The 20,180-nt window shown below is 32.3% G+C and overlaps 2 protein-coding genes across 2 annotated transcripts; both read right to left on the reverse strand.

Moving 5' to 3' along the window:
* Positions 1 to 4,317: 4,317 nt before the first annotated feature.
* On the reverse strand, positions 4,318 to 10,294 carry LOC149485224 (2-acylglycerol O-acyltransferase 2-like). The gene is made up of 5 exons (XM_089699979.1): positions 10,055 to 10,294; positions 8,703 to 8,930; positions 7,822 to 8,265; positions 7,351 to 7,550; positions 4,318 to 4,514 (listed from the first exon to the last, which is right to left on the reverse strand). The coding sequence occupies exons 1-5, from the start codon at positions 10,081 to 10,083 to the stop codon at positions 4,357 to 4,359; spliced, it is 1,059 nt and encodes a 352-aa protein (XP_089556105.1). The 5' UTR covers positions 10,084 to 10,294; the 3' UTR covers positions 4,318 to 4,356.
* Positions 10,295 to 13,277: 2,983 nt separating this feature from the next.
* Positions 13,278 to 14,850, reverse strand: LOC149485225 (uncharacterized). The gene is made up of 3 exons (XM_089699608.1): positions 14,413 to 14,850; positions 13,871 to 14,207; positions 13,278 to 13,481 (listed from the first exon to the last, which is right to left on the reverse strand). The coding sequence occupies exons 1-3, from the start codon at positions 14,633 to 14,635 to the stop codon at positions 13,331 to 13,333; spliced, it is 711 nt and encodes a 236-aa protein (XP_089555734.1). The 5' UTR covers positions 14,636 to 14,850; the 3' UTR covers positions 13,278 to 13,330.
* Between the last annotated feature and the right edge of the window lie 5,330 nt (positions 14,851 to 20,180).

Here is a 20,180-nt window from a genome sequence, read left to right on the forward strand (position 1 = left end):
TACCTAAATATATCTATAAGCCTTTCTCGATTTTACAAATGTACCTAACAAAGACTATAAACCTACGTTAATTTGCACCTGTTTATAAGAGCTTTAATGAAAAATATATATTTAAGATTTTCTTTTTATTTTAATAATTAAGTATTAAGTTTTCAATTAAATACGGCTTAGGGCATAAATTATAATGCCACTTGTTTGCTATTTTTTATCTAAGCCTACTTTATAGGGCTAAAGGTTGATATTTCGTTAACCATAATTGCGCCTCTCAAAGACATATTTTAGCAATATAAACGTAGTTTTTTTACGAATCTGTTTATATTTTACATAATCTGTGTCATACTTGGTATATGGGCGGGAACGCCCGCATTTTGCTTTGTTGTCTTACATTTTTCAAAAGAGCTCTTAAAAAATGGATAACTTGGCAACATGCCCACCTTTTTCTATCATTCCCGCTCTTTTTTATTTCTTTATTCTTATCTTTGGTTCTCAGATTGCAAAGCTATCATGAGCTTTTTCAAATGCTTATTGCAGTAGCTATAAGTATAGTTCATAATTCATAAATGTTCATTATAAATTAATTCTCATGTATAGGTAATATCGTTTTGCTTCTAACCTGTTTCATTTTTTACAGTTTTGCAAACTGTAAACTTCGATAATCAAGAATATTTCTGTTTTTTATTTGTGTAAATGGACGGCGCGGCGTTGCGATGTTATATTTATTAAGTGCCCCCATTCTCTTTGGGATTTTGCGATTATGCTCAAAGGAATTCGCAAACACGTTCGTATATGAAATCTATAAGTGTTGTATATAAATGTAAATAATTAAAACTGTAAAAATAAAAATAGTAAAACTTATGGAACTTTTATTTTACCTAGTTATCTACCTCTATCTCTTAGAAATAGAGATCCACTTTTGATCATCAAATAAAGAAAATTTTATGGATGGAAGGAAGGAAACACAGTAAACAGTCCTACTAAGTACTTATATTCTAATTTATATAGCACATGTATGTTTGAGATTCTAAATAAAATATGGATTTGGATTTGTATACTTAGATATAGGTATTTTGAAATTCTTAATCCAAGAAAATATGTAAAAATAATTACGGTACCTTACCTAGATATAAAACGTAGAGATTTTTGAAGTGAAACTTCTTTATCGGGGTTGGAAAAAAATTTAGTGTAAGTAACATTTATTCGTTACGCGTGACACGCGTGATTCGACGTATTTCTGTAAAGTTGAATATAGTAAATTATTTTTTGAAAAATAAGGTCATAAAGAAGTTTCACTTCTTACGTGTGTACACTATTATAGTACACGCACACGTTTTTTTCAATTAGGCACACATACATTAAAAACATACACAACAACTCATACCATCAATACTATGAATGGCAGAGGAAATACGAAAATCGTATGTAGAATGTTATGGAAGATCACTTGAAAAGAAAGGGGAATATGAAATCTACAGTAGGGAAATAAATAAAATATTCTACACAGTAAAAATTGTTTTATTTATAACTATAAACTTGAACACAATCATTAATTTATTTGCATCATATAATTTGCGATAGCATAAAAGTCTTCATCCGCTATCGGATAAATAACATCAACGTATAATTTCCTATATTGATAACACAAGACATAGGTACTTAGTGAATATTCAAATTTTGATTTAAATCCATTCTTATGCAATATTATTACAAATATCAAGAATTATAAGCAAATACAATCAAGTATTGGAGCAGGTTCTCTTTATTAATATTTTAAGAGATAGACAAATAATTATTTGTACAGTACGATTCAAACTTAATGGCGGTTCGTAAGTTAGCTGCAAATGCATCATGCACTGCTCGCAGGTATCCGTCCCTTTTTTTTTTTAATAAAATATTCTTTATTGACAATAGAATACAACATTTTGAAATACTGAAGTCTCTGACTCCCAAACTAGGTAAAAAGTTGTTGTAATGACCATTTATATTATGATATTTTAGAGGTAACTTCAGGATTTTATTTTATCGAGCAAAATTTTTCCAATCGTGTTTTGGAAACAGTCATCCCATCACACATACGTTCTGTGATACATATTCGAAATGTCACTGCGAAAAACTTCAATATTTTCAATTATAGCTCATAGATAACAGTCCATTTTGCCGTTTTCACCTACTAAGGGCGCTTGTGCACTACAAGGAATTTTACTGTCCGGCATTCCGATTTTTTACGGTCCGGTGTGGCATGAAAAAACCGATGAATTGCTTGTGCACCTGTCCGTCTTTACTCGGATCAGTGCGGTACAGTTCAAGGAAGTTTGGCGGTATAATGCTAAATAATAAATAATAATAAATGATTGTTTTCGCATTTTACAAGAAACGAGTAAAAATATAGAAGGTGAAATATTATATTACTTCGTTATAATAAAAAGTAAAGTTCCGTAAGAGATTTAAAATGCGTGTTTCACTTATTTATTTTAATCGGTGACGAGGAGCTAAAGCTATTCCCATTTGAACTTTAACATTACCAACACTTACTTAGATAATAATTATAGGTCAATGCTTGGTCAATGTATATAAAATAACAATACCGACTTCTCAAATCTCATTGCCAGCTAAAAGAAAGTAAAACAAGAGCTTGCTTTCAATTGGCATATGCAATAAAAAGAGTAAAATCCAAGCAAGCGGGCACTCGAAAACAATTATACCTACAGCGACTCGTAAACTCAAAAAACCATCCGGAATAGGGAAAAGTAAAATGTCGGACAGTAAAATTACGTATAGTGCACAAGCTAGTATTTAGATTAATTGCGTGCCATACCGGACCGTAAAAAATCGGAATGCCGGACCGTAAAATTCCTTGTAGTGGACAAACGCCCTAAGGGCGCTTGTGCACTACAAGGAATTTTACTGTCCGGCATTCCGATTTTTTACGGTCCGGTGTGGCATGAAAAAACCGATGAATTGGCTTGTGCACCTGTCCGTCTTTACTCGGATCAGTCATCAGTGCGGTACAGTTCAAGGAAGTTTAATGCTATCATAAATGATTGTTTTTGCATTTTACAAGAAATGAGTAAAAAATATAGAATACGAAATATTATATTATTTCGTTATAATAAAAAGTAAAGTTCCGTAAGAGATTTAAAATGCGTGTTTCACTTATTTATCTTAATCGGTGACGAGGAGCTAAAGCTATTCCCACTTTAACTTAAACTTACCAACACTTACTTAGATAATAATTATAGGTCAATGTATATAAAAATAACAATACCGACTTTTCAAATCACACTGCCAGCTAATAGAAAGTAAAACAAGAGCTTGCTTTCAATTGGCATATGCAGTAAAAAGAGTAAAATCCAAGCAAGTGGGCATTCGAAAACAATTATACCTACAGCGACTCGTAGACACAAAAAACCATCCGGAATAGGGAAAAGTAAAATGTCGGACAGTAAAATTACGTATAGTGCACAAGCTAGTATTTAGATAAGATTTAGATTAATGGCGTGCCATACCGGACCGTAAAAAATCGGAATGCCGGACAGTAAAATTCCTAGTAGTGCACAAACGCCCTAAGGGCCCTTAAGGGACGGATACCTGCGAGCATTGCATGATGCATTTGCAGCTAACTTACGAACCGCCATTAAGTTTGAATCGAACTGTACTTAATATGTAACGTTGATAATAGTAATTAGTAACTCACAATAATTTATTTAATAGGTAACTTAACTCAATTTAGCAAAACATGTCTTTTTTTTCTACACAATAACTGTAGGTATAAAAAAATTATAAATATATTTTTTAGCTGCTAACTACTGGCCTTATTGGTGGGTATTAACTAACAGTCGAACTATACCCATATCTATAATATTTTACATTGAATAAATAAAAAACATTCTATTAAAAAATTTAACATTAAGAAGTTTATTTGTGTAATTTCAGGTTCGTTTGTGTAATTTCAAATTTCCGATTATAATGTAGGTACGTCATCGGAAATATGAAATTAAACTGTCACCCGTTCGGTTGCTTTGCACCACACTTTGCACAAATCAATATTATTTTCAGAATTATTTAAATCTATATAGTTATAGGTACTAGTCACAATCAACTTTTTTAACAATGTTATTTTAGAATTTAAAAATTTCTTCAAAACACATTTATTCTAAATATTTTATCTAGCCAAGTAGGAAATAAAGATTATCTATCTATAATTTATGAACAATTGTTTTACAGAAATCTCACAAAAACTGTTTCACACACTTTTAATGTATAAACTTAAAACTAACAAAAAAAAATCCTCTGTATGACCATGTACAACTACTACATGCATTTTAAACTACTCCTATAATATCATACCCTGTTCCGCACTTATGTAATAATTAAGGAAATATTTTCGTGATTTTTCAAATACTTAGGTTTTTCTGTTTCAAATAGTTCTATGAGTCTTTTTGTGAATTCTGCATGTAAAGCGTCTACTTCTTCATCAGTCGGGTCGAGGTTCCTTGGAACCTCTAATGGCTTGCCAACTGTAAAAAAAAATGGGAACTATATTTTCTTTCACCAAAATTTATATTTGTCATCAAGTTGTATTACCTAATAAATAGATCTATCACCACGAAATATTTTCGTTCTCAGATAAACAAAAATTGTTCCCAGGTATGAATTATCAAATTAATGTTAATATATGTGTAAAATAAGACATCGATAACCAATAAAATTATATTGCATTACATGAATATAAACTTCGTTCTTATAATAAGAGTTTTGTTACTTAAATAATAGCTCTGTGCTCAGAATGGTAGATCTGTCACCAAATAAATCGATTATCGATCCCTGACTGCGACTCCTTTTTATTTGATATTTTGTCACCAATACAGTAGTAACATTTTATTTTGTTCAGATATTAAATTAATAGTATTCGTTACCAATTTAATACATCAATTTATAATTTTAATGAAAAAATGATCAAAGGGGCGGAGACAAATTGGCGCGCTTTAAAATGTGGAAAATGAGGAAGGTACTGACACTGACAACGGTCGCAAAGCAAGGATTGGATTTTCGTTTAAAAATTTGAAGACAAACACAGTGCTGAGGAGTATATAAAGGCTGAAAAAATTTGGCCTTTTCTACGAACGCATGATGTAGAGGAAGGGAGAAAAAAGTACTTTAGATGTAATAAAGTGGTGCGGAAGGGACCACAGTGTTCAGCTCAGTTGTATTTACTCATGTACTCATTCTTGGATGAAGTATTGTTGTTTCGGACAGTTTCTGATCATGACCACGATTCAAAAACGCTCGCTGGTTATGGGCTTAGTGACAGAGTAAAGGAAGAAATAAACAAATTATACGACTTACATCTCAAACCAAAAGCCATAATTGCAAATTTGACTAAAATTGATGGTAGATATTAAAGTGCCAAAAATGTCCCAAGTAAGGACGTATTTAATTGACAGACGCCGTTGTAAATACGGACAGCCTACGATCAGCCTAGGCGAATTGGAAGCTTTTTCTAGTAACATAATAAGATTTATTGGTGATCTCTTTAAATTAGTTTGCTTAAATACTTATTAGGACACACCTATTATAATACATACAAAAACATTTATTTGGTACTAGACCTTATATCTCAGGATTTTAGGTGATTTATTGTGGAACTGATTTTGCATTGTTTGGTGACTACATTTTGGTGACAGATCTACTATTTTGAGGACAAACCCTGTTATTTAAGAAACACAAAACTAATTAAATTGGTGATAGCTTAAATGATACCCAAAAAAAATTAGAATATGTAGTTTCTTTTCTAAAATTCCTTCAGTATCAATGTTTTAATAATCAAGTTCAATAAGAAATGATTGTTGTAAAAAATGATATATAATTTATAGAAAAATGGAAATTTATTTTATACAGTAAGGCCTAAACGAGTTTACCTACGCATATAACGATTGATTTCTTTAATAAAAATGACCTTCAATAAGTGTATTTTCGGACTGCATAGGTCCACAATTTTTTTTGTACATTACAACGCCTTTACCTATTTATTTTGCAACAAAAATCGCATTAAAGCTCATTTCAAAGAAACTGATAAATGTTATCATTATAATATCGTTCTTTATCGTTAGTTCAATATTGGTAGGTATATATGAGTTTTAGTATTCTAATTTGATATTATACATAACATTACTTTTTGTATTAAGAAATGCATATAAATGTTGTACATCTTCCATGCTTGCGTTCAACAATTTACATTAAGTATGTTTGTATGGTGCGAAATTAAACACTGAATGATCGTCTTTTTTATGATTTTTTATAACCATTGTATTATATATAGGTGGTAATATAATATAAAACAAAGTTCTTGGAAGTAAGTATTTGGATTTATTTTTGGAACGCACCAACGACGGCTTACGAGGATATATTATCATGCTAAATAACCATAGTGAGTTTATAATGAAAAATAGTTAAAAGTTGCAGACTTTGATAACGTAAAAATATTGGTTAAGAAATAAGTTTAATCTGATAAACGTTATCAGCGCAAGCGAAATGGAAATTTATTACATAAATTCGAAGGATTGGAATTTGGATTATTCTTCTGTTACCTAATATTCCGAAACAGTTAGCAGACTAAAATTTGAAATAACCTCCTTGAGTTTATAAATTGTATTTGTTTTAGAAATGCTTAATCATATTACACACATGAGGCTTACGAAGTTAAAATATGTTTTTATTTTTTATACTTATACAAAAACAGCACGTAAACGTAAGTAAGATAGTCCCAGACATTAATAAACAAACATACTATAATCCTGAAACCTTCTTTCCTAAACTCAGTCGGTAGCTCAGTGGTGAAGACCTCGGACTTTAAATCGATAAGTCCGGGGTTCGAGACCAATCGAGCGCGCAGGAAATAAATTGTTTTTTTGAAGTGAAAACTTCTTTAGCGGCGTTGGGTATAAAATCTTAAACTCGCGTCAGGACACGTGGCCTGATCGAAAAAGCGTAAGACGGATTTTTGTAAGCCCTTATATTCCATGCGTAAGACGGATACCATTCCAAAATATCAAACATGCTGAACGTTAATAATCAAGTTTTCACTTCTGCCGGCACTCCCGGAGTGCAACCCGTCTTTTTTTTTCGATCTATCTGCGCATGTTATAACATCACCAGTGCATGAACGGTGACAGAGAACATCGTGAGGAAACCGGCATGTCGAAGAATCAAAAGTTCGGCGACATGTGACATCCGCCAACCCGCACTTGGCCAGCGTGGTGGATCATGGCCTGTACCCTCATAAGAGACCCGTGTCCCAGCAGTGGGAACGTATATGGGCTGATGATGATGATAATGATAATTAAAGATCCTTACCCACTGTTGTGATAGGTGAGCGTAAAGGTAGCACACCATACGAATACTGAAACAGTCCTCTTCCAATAGGAAACATTGGAGATATTCCGGTTAATTTGCGGACTCTCTCTTGAAAGCGACGTAAATAACTGTCTTGAGGATTATTCGGAGGCCGGAACACGTCTGTTTCTCCGAACGAAAATACTGGTACCAAAGGTGCACTGAAAAATTATTATAGATTAACATAATATATATAACCAAAAGTTTGCAATGAGATTGAAAATATTTTCGAATCTAAAAGTGACTTGCAGTTACTCTGTACTGTAACTGTACTGCAGTACCGACTTTGCAGAGGGAGACTATAATAGTATAATGCTTCTGATAAATTTGATACAATACATATTCGTAAAAATATATTGAGAAATCAAAATGAAGTTAATAAAAGTTCAGCAGATTGTTTTTTTTTCTATATTCTAGTTAAAAACAACTTACCCAGATTTCATCGCGATACGAATAAATCCTTTTCTCCTGTTTAAAATAACTTTATATTCTCCAGGATGGGAGTCCAAGGCTTCCGCGGCTCCTCCAACAATCAGACACACACAATTGCCTTGATGTCGTTTTTTATCCAACAAGTACAATAAGCTTTCTTGTGACGATGCGCAGGTTCCAAACGCAAGCAATAGTTCCCTAAAGAATGGCACCAAAAAGTGTCCAGCCAGCGTTATCATATGGCAACTCAATCCTGGGAATACTTTGTAGAAGTCGAGGGCATTTGTCGCAAATGCCCCAAAGGCACCGGAGCAAACAACTCCATGCGGAAAACAGGCAAAGAGGTAGTTATTAGAGGGATCCAAGTCTGTGGTTTTAACCAGTTTGATAGGGAAGTAGTCGCGGTAATATCTCCACCATGTCCAATTTCTTACCCATTGGATTCTGAAAAGTATGAGTTGATAAATGTTTCTGAGTCCAATGAACCAAGATAACTACAATTAATTAATATGATTATTCATAAATTAAATAAATTGTCATCACTGATACGATAAAGCGGCAGAAATAGATGATCATGAAAAAAGGTTGGAATCTGTGTTGTTCGTTACGCTGCAATGATTTTTATCGGTGTTCAATGTTTAGAAATTGCATTTACGGCTATAAGACGAACATTCAATACGGTCATGGTTGTATGGTCACAATAGATGGTTAAAGTAAAATTCTAAACTACAACCAAAGCGAGTGTATAATTTAGAGTTTAAAGCAAGATTTCGGTAGCTAGGTATATTCTGTGTGAAAAAATGGTTGTGTATGAACCAATAATATTACATATTTTGATATGATGTTTAACTAAGTGTGTCTTACTACTTTTTAACACTTACGTTCTCCCTCCTCTGTGGCAGATATCTATGTCGTTTAACATCCATACTGCATACAGTAGCGCCAAATACCAATAAGAGGAGTACAAGAGCTTAATAAACAGTAGTACTGCGAGTGCTTCACTGAATAGCACCAGGCAAATCCATCCAGTGGCTGCTAAAGTTTGGAGACGCCTTGATAGCGGCACGTTTAAAGGAGCCCATTCTACTCCTAACGTTTTTGATATTCGTCTGTAATAGAATATTAATTATTGATTCAAAAATCATAAGATCTATTTCAAAATAACGGATGTGCGGACTAATATTTTTACATTGTAGGCTATTTTTTCAAATTTCAATAGGTTCTAAATAAACTTCCGGTTTAGTATATTATTAATTGGAGTACTTATAGACGACCGGGACCCTCGAATTATAAAATTTCTTATATCAATATACCTCATCATTTAAAGTATCATCATCAATGATAACCGATATCGAAACTTGCCTAAATGGCATGGTAAACCTTTTCGTTTAGATTAATTTAAATTACTGGTTAAAATCAGTCAGTTATCAGTCAATAAACTTTCTATAAAATATATAGGTTTGATGTGTATTCCTACCTACCTATGATAAGCGATCGATGCACCTAAAGCTTCCGTTTGAGATTGAATTGCATTTTATTAAAGGATGTTCTAATTAATTTTTAACTTATAACTCTTATTCGATATTATATTAGAAGGGATTTTTTTATTTATTTAGTCAAGGTCTGTTATTGTTACGCAACCAGATTGCCTGAGATTCAGATACAAAGTACTAAGTAGGTAATTAAGGCTTAGTATGGATGAACATATTACCAAGAAATTAACAACCGATAAGATTTTAATTATGAAAATCCGTTCTAATTTGTTCATCCGTTTGAGACCTGCGATGTGATGCGACAGATAGATGTAGGAAATATAACAGAGTACTAAATAGCAAATAGCTACTATACCTACGGACTACGTTAGTACTCTATAGGAACTTACTACCTATATGAGTTGCCTGAGTAGGTACCTATGTTCTTGATAATCCTATTTTGAATTTCATAAATTATGTACCTACTTCCTTATACTTAGTTGCTAACTTAGATACTATCATAATCTAAAATTGTAAAACAACCATTAACAACATTTCCCACCATTGTAACGAAAATTATAGAACTCGTCAAGAAATTAATAACTCATGGCCAACAACATTTAAACGTCCCCCATTATAAATGTATAAAATAAACACTATTAATTAATATTGAATGCATATCGCATTTAACAGATTCACATTCACACAGCTTATATATTAAAATAATACTATAACTACAATAACAACATAATGTTACTCACAAAAAAATATTCCAAAACATTTGTATCATATTATCATCAGATCACGAGCACGTGTTGAGAAAAACAAATATACGAACAGCTCACGCAACACACCACATGCGACTAATCTCCGCAATGTTATCTGTCCTACAAAGTTAAATCGCGTAATTGTTTGGACCTGAATGACTCAGAAACTACTTGATTTATTATCATTCATAACTTCGAACTTTGGATTATGGTGTAAACACTAAACTCAAAGTTTAAACTAACAACTAACTAGGCTAGAGGGAGATAAACATTAGTCAGGCAATGTAAAAGGTATGTAGGTCTACTATTACTTACTACCTACATCTGAACTGAGAGCTGTAATTCAATCCAGCTGTTTTCTTATAAAACCTTGTCCATTTGTTACGCTCGAACGCTCTCACGATCTGTTCCAATAATGTTCTTAAAATAAAAACAATAATATGTATCTATCTATTTATATAAAAGAGTCAAAAGCATCGCGCGAATGGAGATGGTGTTTGAGATGGGAGACGGTAAGAAAACATGGTCATTTCAGTATGGATAAACCTAAATAATAAAAATAAACAGGTTCTAGCTAGTAAAGTACCTACTTATGTCAAGGGAGTATAGAAAAGGCTACTTCTTGTTACTGCTACGTGCTACTTGAAAAAAATACAAATTCTGCTTCTTTGATAAATGGTATAAAATAAAAGGATTTAAGTAAACGTTATATTTGTTTTGTAATTAATAACTAGTAAAATGAATAAGCATTTAGGGTAATTGCGGATATCAGATATGTGGGGTAGTTTCAGAAATTTGTGATCTATTTCATAGGATTGTGTCATAAGTATCGTATCTAGTATGAAAATATACAGGATTGATATGAATATCTATTATATACGTAGTATATTAATATTAGTCTGTGCTATTACATATCATAGAGCAAAGTAATATAGTAGATAGGTATTACATATTATCAAGCCTGTATTTGCTGAACAAACTATACAACAATCGCCAGATTATTGGACTTACTAGAGCAATAATTTAATATGACTGTTAGATATTTATTAGTCCATGCTGTTAGGTAGGAAAAAAGTACTCAATTATACATATTATAGTTAAATAGGCACTTATCTTAATTATAAATTTAATTTAGGTTCCTAATTTTGAGTTAACATTCTCATAATACGGGACTTGAAAGTTGAACGTCGTTTGATCTACAAAGAAATCATGATTAGTCATTAGTTTATTACATTATCTAGAAAATTACAAATAGATTCATATAGACATCATCATAGAGAGTATTATCTAGTAATAGCACTCCATCTACGTCATTAATTACTCGCACATAAGCATTAAACATCCATAAACATACAGTAAACAAGATTCATGAGAATAAGAATACTTACTCAATTAAACAAATTTATGAAAATGAGTTATATTTTATTAGGTTCACTAATTTACAGCCTGTGGGGCCGTTCATTAATCACGTTCCGTGTTCGTTGAAATTTTTGTTTGCTTGGTTCCTTACGAGTTTATCTCAGGAACTGCTAGTCCATATTGAAAAATTACGATATCGAGATATATTAAATATGCGTGAGTTTATGCGTGAGATGCTACAAAATAAATCGTTGTTTACCTTATATAGTATAACCTATCCATCTTTTTGATAAGTTAAAAAATATAAAATGCTATAAATCATTTAGTACGCGTTAGAGTACCTATGTATTCTATGAAAATACCTACTAAGCTTTTTACCGGAAGTTAGGTTAGGTTAGTGAAGCTTTTGTGAAGCTAGTCGGTTAATTTTTAATAATAAAGTTAGCTAGTAGTGTTGGTATAAGCTAGCTGGCAGTCAATCACAGCGGTCAATACTAAATAGGTACTTTATTTCTAGCAATTGGCATTTTTTTCGAGAAACATTCTTTTTTTATAAAATAATTTTTTTGTCCGTTTAGCAAATGGGTGAATGTCGATCTTAAAATAATGTTTCCGTAATATATGTAAATGGACACCTACTACCTACCGGTTGAAATATCATACAAATAATAATAAATAAAAAAATATCTTTTGCAATTTAAAATATCTTTGGTACATTTTGAATTGTAAAGATATGTATCACGAAAATACATATTATATTCATACGATAACGTCATCATTATTTGAAATTTCACCGCCTTTTGTAAAAACCCAAAGGCACATATTATCAAATAGGTACTTACCTACCAATTATAGAGTCGCGATCAAAGAGTAGTATAAAACTACAGGCATGCATTTTTATATCTTAAACTAGATTTCCGCCCGCGGCTTCGCCCGCGTTTTCAAAGGAAAACCCGCATAGTTCCCGTTCCCGTTGGATTTCCGGGATAAAACCTATTCTATGTGTTAATCCAAGTTACCCTCTATATGTGTGCTAAATTTCATTGTAATCGGTTCAGTAGAATTTGCGTGAAAGAGTAACAAACACACACACACACACACACTTCCTCACAAACTTTCGCATTTATAATATTAGTAGGATTCAAATGAATGTAGGACTCAACGTCAATATAGTTAAATAATAATGAACTATGTTGTTGACATAACATAATATGCCGGTGTTATTGACTATTTGTAAGAACGTAAGTTGGTACGCAATATTTTACGCCACTTTTGTACTTTGGCCTTCTTTACATTGTGTTACGCCTTACGCCTTATTATTATACCCATTAATGTTAATATCAAATATCGAGCTAAACAATATTATGTAACTATATGATATATCATTGAGATTGTTCGGATCATTAATAAAACCTATTCTTAGTAAGGCAATTGCAATTAGCAATTATTTCGCATATGATCGACCATAATCTCAAAGAGAATTTGAGTCATCTTTGGGGGGGATTTCAGCAAAAAGGTTTACCTGCAAAAAATATTATTTAACGTTATTTGGTTAGTTGGATAAAGAATTTAACATAATAGTTAAGTGCCTAGTGTCTACCTACCCATTTGTCTTCACTGGAAATTGCATGAACTGCCTAGAAGCAAAGAGCTACTGCAAATAAATTGGTCACAATCCAATTTATGAGTGTGCCAACCACTGCCTAATAATTAGTTATTAAAGTAGAAATAGAAAATACATAATGCCTGAAAATTTCAATTGTCTAACTGTCATGGATTAGAGATAAAGCCTATAAGAAATTGACTGTTAACTAAGCATATTTGGTCTGTCGGTGTAAACATTAAAGAAAATAAAATATATTACTATAAAATAATTTAATTAACATATTAATGGTTACTTGGACAATATGTCTAACTGCTTTCAATAATATCTTTATACTGCTTGATCCTCTGTTCTGTTTCTTGAATGCTTTCTTTTAAATCTTTATGCACTTCGCTATATGCCTTTATAGATTGATTTGTTTCTGTGAAGATATTCTGCAAGATTTGTAGATGCAGTATTCTGAAACAAAAAGACAAATATCATCGAAATATATTAAAAAAAATTGCCCTCAAAAAAAATTTTAACTTTTTGCTGCCAAATTATAAATTCATCTATCCAATGCCCTATGACTCTACATAATAATTTCTGTAAGAGCAACTAATGCTTTGCATAGTTCATAGTAAAGGCATCTAAAATCCACATGCAGATTCATGCTGGTTAAGTGGTGTCTCGGGAGAACTGGTTAAATATTATAACCTTTATAGTTTATACATATTTGTAAAAAAAGGTGGCTTCTGAAGAATTTTTTTGTAACAAAGAAGCAAAATGTTTTATAATTTTTGGCAAACAATTAGGTTCAAAGATTTTTCTCTACTTATATTGTGCAATAACAATTAAATGCAACATACCTGGACTTCATTTCAAGTATTTTAGTCTTCAAAGTTAAATGTTTTGTGGAGTTAGAAGTAAATGTAGACACATGATGAAGCCGATGATTCAACCACTCCATCATCAAATCAACCTTTTCACCCTCTTGCTCTTTCAATACATTTAATTTCTCATCCAGACTTCTTTGTAAAGATTGCATTTCAGCTTTCCTTGAATTCTTAGCTCCCATGGATTGCTGCAGTTTTTCTAATTCATTATTAAATTCAGGAAGCTTTGATTGAATTTTATGTAAAATAGCATTATTTAATTCCACTTGTTCATCAAAAGTAAGTTCTGCTACAGACTGATTCATAAAACCTGAAATATTAATATAACAATGAAACATATTTGTGTTCAAATAACTTTAACTACACCAATGCATAGCTTTTTGTACTTAAATATTATCATAAGACATTTTACACATTACTGATTCTCAACCGTAAAACGTCCACACTGCTGGACATAGATCTCTCCCAAAAACTTTTGTTATTACTAATTACAAAAATATATTGATGATGTTTACCTAAAACAGTTGCCGTTTCATCAGCAGTACTGATTTTGTGAAGACTGGAATAATGAGTTAGGTCACAATCAGCGATGATCCTATTAACTTTTCCAACGAGTTTTGAAGACAGTTGTGAATTAGAAACGCTGCAAACTTCCTTAATTATTTCTAGTAGTATATTCTCTTGTCTTGCTTTGGTCTGAATCAACATATTATCATCTGTGCTTGTAATAGAATCCATGTTTAAAATATATTTCCAGGAATAATGAAAGAAGTCGTTCCGGGGATAACTACCAACAAATTATTCTAGGTATTCTCAAGATCTTCAAGATATTCACGATAAAAACTGTTTTTATATCATAAAAAAATCTAATATTGCTGTTATTGTATTCGACAAGTATTCAAAATTTTGAAATTTGAAAACAAACAATCCGCCACAGATGATATCATGCAACCGTTTAACAATGTATACAGATAACATATAACATATGCTTTCATAAAAACTACTTGCGTAATCGATTACAAACACTCTGCGTATTCGTAAAACATCGAAAGGACGTCTGCGAGTGCTCCGCTAAAATGCCGTTTTGTGCTGTCAAGTCTTGCAGAAACAAGTCAAACACATCAAATATTAAAAAAGATGGAATAACCTTTCATTTGTAAGTATTTTTTTATTTTTTTTACGTAAATATCAATTTAAATGCAATTTCTAATAATCGTCGATGTATCGTTTAGCGATATGATCAAGACAAATAATCGAGTCATGTGTTTACTCGATCATTGATCACGACTTATAGCATCTACAGACGCTCCGATTTAGTTGGTGCCAACCATCCGACCACGACCAAATCGGAAAGTGTAGAGAGCGGTCGGTCCGACATAATTATTATTAATATTGGTTTGACGTGGTCGGATGCGCCGGCGATACCGACCAAACCAACTTCCTATCCGATCCAACCAAATTGGAACGTCTGGAAGCTTTGTTCCGACCAAATCGGCTCATTCCATAGAGTAATATAGGTAATTGGCTCATTCACATTCGCAACGCCGCCGGTGTAGGACGTCAACATGAACGCCGAGGGAGTTACGGACACCGAACGTGACATATTAATAAAATTGCTGGAACTATATAAAGACTTTCCCTGTTTGTGGGACTTAAGTAACAAAGATTACGCAAATAGAGATGCCAGAAATCAAGCGTATTTTATTATGTTAGAAGTATTAAAAAAAATTGACAGTGCGGCTACATTAAAAACCTTAAAAAATAAGTTGTAAGAGCCGCATATGACTGTAATTTTCTCTATTTCTATAGTAGAATTTAGCCCATTCTCTTCGTACTATGGTCAACTGACATATTACTCTATGGTCAACTGACAGCTGGAAGGCCAACCGTCGGACAATCTGTAGCAATGTTGGAATGGTTGCCTTGTCGGTTCCGATATGGTTGGCACCAACCAAATCGGAGCGTCTGTAGATGCTATTAGATTACTTAATGATCTAAGGATCACGAGACTATCATGGAAAGAAAATATACAAATTTAATCTTTATGAACTAGAGATTTAAAACGCGATATTGAACCGCATTCCCCACGAGACTATATTTTAAAGAAATACAAATGTAGCGAGACTATCTTGAAAAGAAATACAAATTTAATCTTTATGAACTAAGCGATAAAGTTGAATTTAGAACGCGATATTAAACCGCACTCCCCACGAGACTATATTTTAATTTAGCAAGACTATCTTGAAAAGAAATTCAAATTTAATCTTTATGAACTTATAGACTGGGGTAGAAGCCTTTATAAATAATGAAAACATAAAAAAAATCGCAGTCGGATGAAACCCATTAGAAAAGGAGGGGATTATGATGAAAATAAAAGGAAAAATAAATTACGGTCAATCCGAGTTCGGGAAGTGGGAGGGGGGAGCTTTTAAGAGAAAAAAATGGTTTCTCCTGATTTCCGACAAAACTACAAGTTCTATAGAAAAAAGTTCAATGGCAAAGTTGTAGGTAATTAAAAGTTCTACAACTTTTGTATTCACAATTTTTTCACATAACCTAAAAATTTAGGTGAAAAATTAAAAAAACCAAGTTTTTGGTCTTTTATTTTTATCTACTTCAAAATTTTTTTTTTTTCTACGAAATTTGGTGGAAACTTACTTTATTATGTCCCTAATACACTGTAATTTATTTGATTGAAAATATTTATTTTTTCGCCTTATTTTGAATTAATACCAAAAAAACAACCCAATTTTCAATCGAAATTCACCCGTCAAAATATCAGCTTTTTTCAAAAACTTGGGGTGCCTTTTATTCATTGAAATCTCTACTTTCATATGGTGTAAAAAAAATAAACACCACTATAGTAAATGTTCTCAGGAAATGCATACAAATAGTGTAATAATGAGCTTTTACTAAATCAGGCACACTTCTTGAACTCTATATCTTCTCTTGTATCGGCTTTTCGGTAATATTTCAAAAGAAAAATAATTATCTGTTCTAAGTTTAATATTTTACAGCATATTCAAAAGCAAAATGATGTCGATAAAAACATTTCAGGTAGTTCGAGAAGTGTGCCTGATTTAGTAAAAGCTAATTTTCACACTGTTTGTATGCATTTCCTGAGAACATTTACTACGGTGGTGTTTATTTTTTTTACACCATATGAAAGTAGAGATTTCAATGAATAAAAGGCACCCCAAGTTTTTGAAAAATGCTGATATTTTGACGGGTGACTTTTCGATTGAAAATTAGGTTGTTTTTTTGGTATTAATTCAAAATAAGGCGAAAAAATAAATATTTTCAATCAAATAAATTACAGTATATTTGGGACATAATAAAGTAAGTTTTCACCAAATTTCGTAGAAAAAAAATAAATTTTGAAGTAGATAAAAATAAAAGACCAAAAACTTGGTTTTTTGAATTTTTCACCTAAATTTTGAGGTTATGTGAAAAAATTGTGAATACAAAAGTTGTAGAACTTTTAATTACCTACAACTTTGCCATTGAACTTTTTTCTATAGGACTTGTAGTTTTGTCGGAAATCGAGAGAAACCATTTTTTTCTCTTAGAAGCTCCCCCCTCCCGCTTCCCGAACTCGGATTGACCGTAATTTATTTTTCCTTACATTTTTATCATATTCCCCTCCTTTTCTAATGGGCTTCATCCGACTGCGATTTTTTTTTGTTTCAAAAATTATCTACTCTAGTGTATTAGTGATAGAGTTGAATTTAAAAACTCGTCGCGTAAAAGGTCGTAAATTTTTACGACTTTCTTAGTGACGGACTGCTTTTAACTTGAACGTCGATAAAAAAATATTTTTCTGAGTATAATTTGAAATGAGATGAGAATTAATCTTTATTATATTACAATTTTACACAACTGCATAAAAAGTAGTATAATGTTTATTTTGTAAATCTTGTATATATTTATTAAAACTTACGCTCGGTTACTTACTGGCAGAACATTTTAATGGTACGTAACCCTTCGTGCGCGAGTCCGACTCGCACTTAGCCGTTTTTTTATAATGTTAATCTTGTAACCTTTCTATTATGTAATTTGTTTATATGTATGTATTAATATTGCGTATATTTCAGATATACAAGAAATCGAATTACAATTTTTATTATACCTATCTGTAGCGACACCTCGGTACAGAAATAAAAAAAGACGGGTTGCACTCCGGGAGTGCCGGCAGAAGTGAAAACTTAACGTTGAGCATGTTTGATATCCATCCGTCTTCATTGAGATAATATTACTATACGTATGGAGGAGACACCACGAACAAAATCTGTGCGCCATTTTTTTGCTCTAACTAAGTTTTAAAAATTATTATCTAGTTAGGTTCTTACCGATGAAAGTTATTCCTTTGCACATTTCCGTATTATTTGTATTATTTGTGCAATATCGTAACACACACGAAGGCATATTTGATGCGTTTCACTTTAAAACCATTAAAAAAAACCGCTCAACATACGTCATGTGGCGTATGTTGAGCGGAACATAAGTGATGTAGGCGGTGTCGTCTCCGTATATGTATATCTCAATGTCCGTCTTACGCTTTTTCGATCAGGTCACGTGTCCTGACGCGAGTTTAAGATTTTATACCCAACGCCGCTAAAGAAGTTTTCACTTCAAAAAAAGACGGGTTGCACTCCGGGAGTGCCGGCAGAAGTGAAAACTTGATTATTAACGTTCAGCATGTTTGATATTTTGGAATGGTATCCGTCTTACGCATGGAATATAAGGGCTAAAAAAAAAGTCCGTCTTACGCTTTTTCGATCAGGCCACGTGTCCTGACGCGAGTTTAAGATTTTATACCCAACGCCGCTAAAGAAGTTTTCACTTCAAAAAAGACGGGTTGCACTCCGGGAGAGCCTGCAGAAGTGAAAACTTGATTATTAACGTTGAGCATGTTTGATATCCATCCGTCTTACGCTTTTTCGATCGGTCACCTGACGAAAGTTTAAGATTTTATACCCAACGCCGCTAAAGAAGTTTTCACTTTAATAAAAATTTCTGTACCGATATTTATTTTATTGAATATAATATGTGATGTGTTGAATAAATATTAAATACATATTCAAATACAAATAAAATGGCGTTTTATTGTTTTTTCGTATGCATAATATGATGATGAAAATGTTTCAAATGACCTGTGTACTTAGTATTTTTTATGAATATAATATTAATGTTATTTCTAATTTCAACAAAATTATTATTTTTCTAATATCGATATGGTTAAACTGTACATCCCTTTAGAGCGATTGTATTATTACGTATATGTACAGAGATTTTTCTGTGTAAGTAATCGATGTATGTGTGCAAAAACATGCTAGTCTGCCAATTTTGTATTAGTTTGAGTTTGTAAAGACACAAATTATTTTTGTGAATGTGTTTCAAAGTGTGAGTTACCCTCCCCGCACCAAAATCAGCAGAAAGTTTAGTTAGAACATTTGCCAGCATGCTCCATCCATTACTTAATGATCTAAGGTGCACTGTGGTCACAGCTACAGCAACCATTTTAACCCCCTTTCATAAAAGAAGGTATTTATTATTTAAATGTTTAATTATAAAAAAAAATAGTTTGTTTAACATTTCTAGGATCCCAGATTAGGTAAATTACTTTAGCTTGTGCGAAATCACCGCGCAAAAACCAATTTCAAAAATTACATTGGTGTTTGAGGTTTACAATTTACACGATATTGTAATACTGTGTGTGAGACCCATTTGTAAAAAAGTCTTCAAATAATGAATTTCGTGGGACTTACCTCCACCATACGGACTACTGGTATCCACTATTCACATAATCGGCATGTTTTTCTGAACACAAAAAGTGCGGTAGTCACTTCCAATTAGTTCCAGTTCCTAGGGACGGGGTAGCTATGACATAACAAAGATGGCTGTCGGGCCATTCTATTGTGCGGTATATCTAGATTTACCAAGAAATTGAAGGAAATGAATTTTATTTCAATTGGGGACTGTACTACGATGTTTGAGGTCCGTACGCCACAATTTTCACTCCCTAAAAACATGTTAAAAAGGATTTAGAATCTAGATCTGGTAGATCGTAGTTGTACATACAGTAAAAATATCGGATATCGGCTATCGGCGTCCGATATCCGATATCGGATCGGATAATGTGAAAACGCTCTTAGAGAATTAAACCATTTATTGCTCTAAGTGAGTACCACCTACTTAAGTTTTGAATTTTAACACACATTATCAATAATTTGCGTATGCGATTTTATGTGCTTGAGTCTGATACTATAAAAAAATCTAATAT

Source organism: Colias philodice, chromosome 10 (genome assembly GCF_061535455.1).
Source record: "Colias philodice isolate Cphi_HAF_F1 chromosome 10, ilColPhil1 Martin Lab GWU primary, whole genome shotgun sequence".
NCBI lineage: Eukaryota > Metazoa > Arthropoda > Insecta > Lepidoptera > Pieridae > Colias > Colias philodice.

Excerpts from the sequence above, each read along its gene's own strand:
- LOC149485225 (XM_089699608.1), bottom strand. The coding sequence starts at position 14,635 with ATGGATTCTATTACAAGCACAGATGATAATATGTTGATTCAGACCAAA. Across the intron at positions 14,208-14,412 it reads TGAAACGGCAACTGTTTTAG|GTTTTATGAATCAGTCTGTA; the intron begins GTAAACATCATC and ends TTAATATTTCAG. Across the intron at positions 13,482-13,870 it reads ATACTTGAAATGAAGTCCAG|AATACTGCATCTACAAATCT; the intron begins GTATGTTGCATT and ends TTTTTGTTTCAG.
- LOC149485224 (XM_089699979.1), bottom strand. The coding sequence starts at position 10,083 with ATGATACAAATGTTTTGGAATATTTTTTT. Across the intron at positions 8,266-8,702 it reads TGCCACAGAGGAGGGAGAAC|AATCCAATGGGTAAGAAATT; the intron begins GTAAGTGTTAAA and ends CATACTTTTCAG. Across the intron at positions 4,515-7,350 it reads CTCACCTATCACAACAGTGG|TTGGCAAGCCATTAGAGGTT; the intron begins GTAAGGATCTTT and ends TTTTTTTTACAG.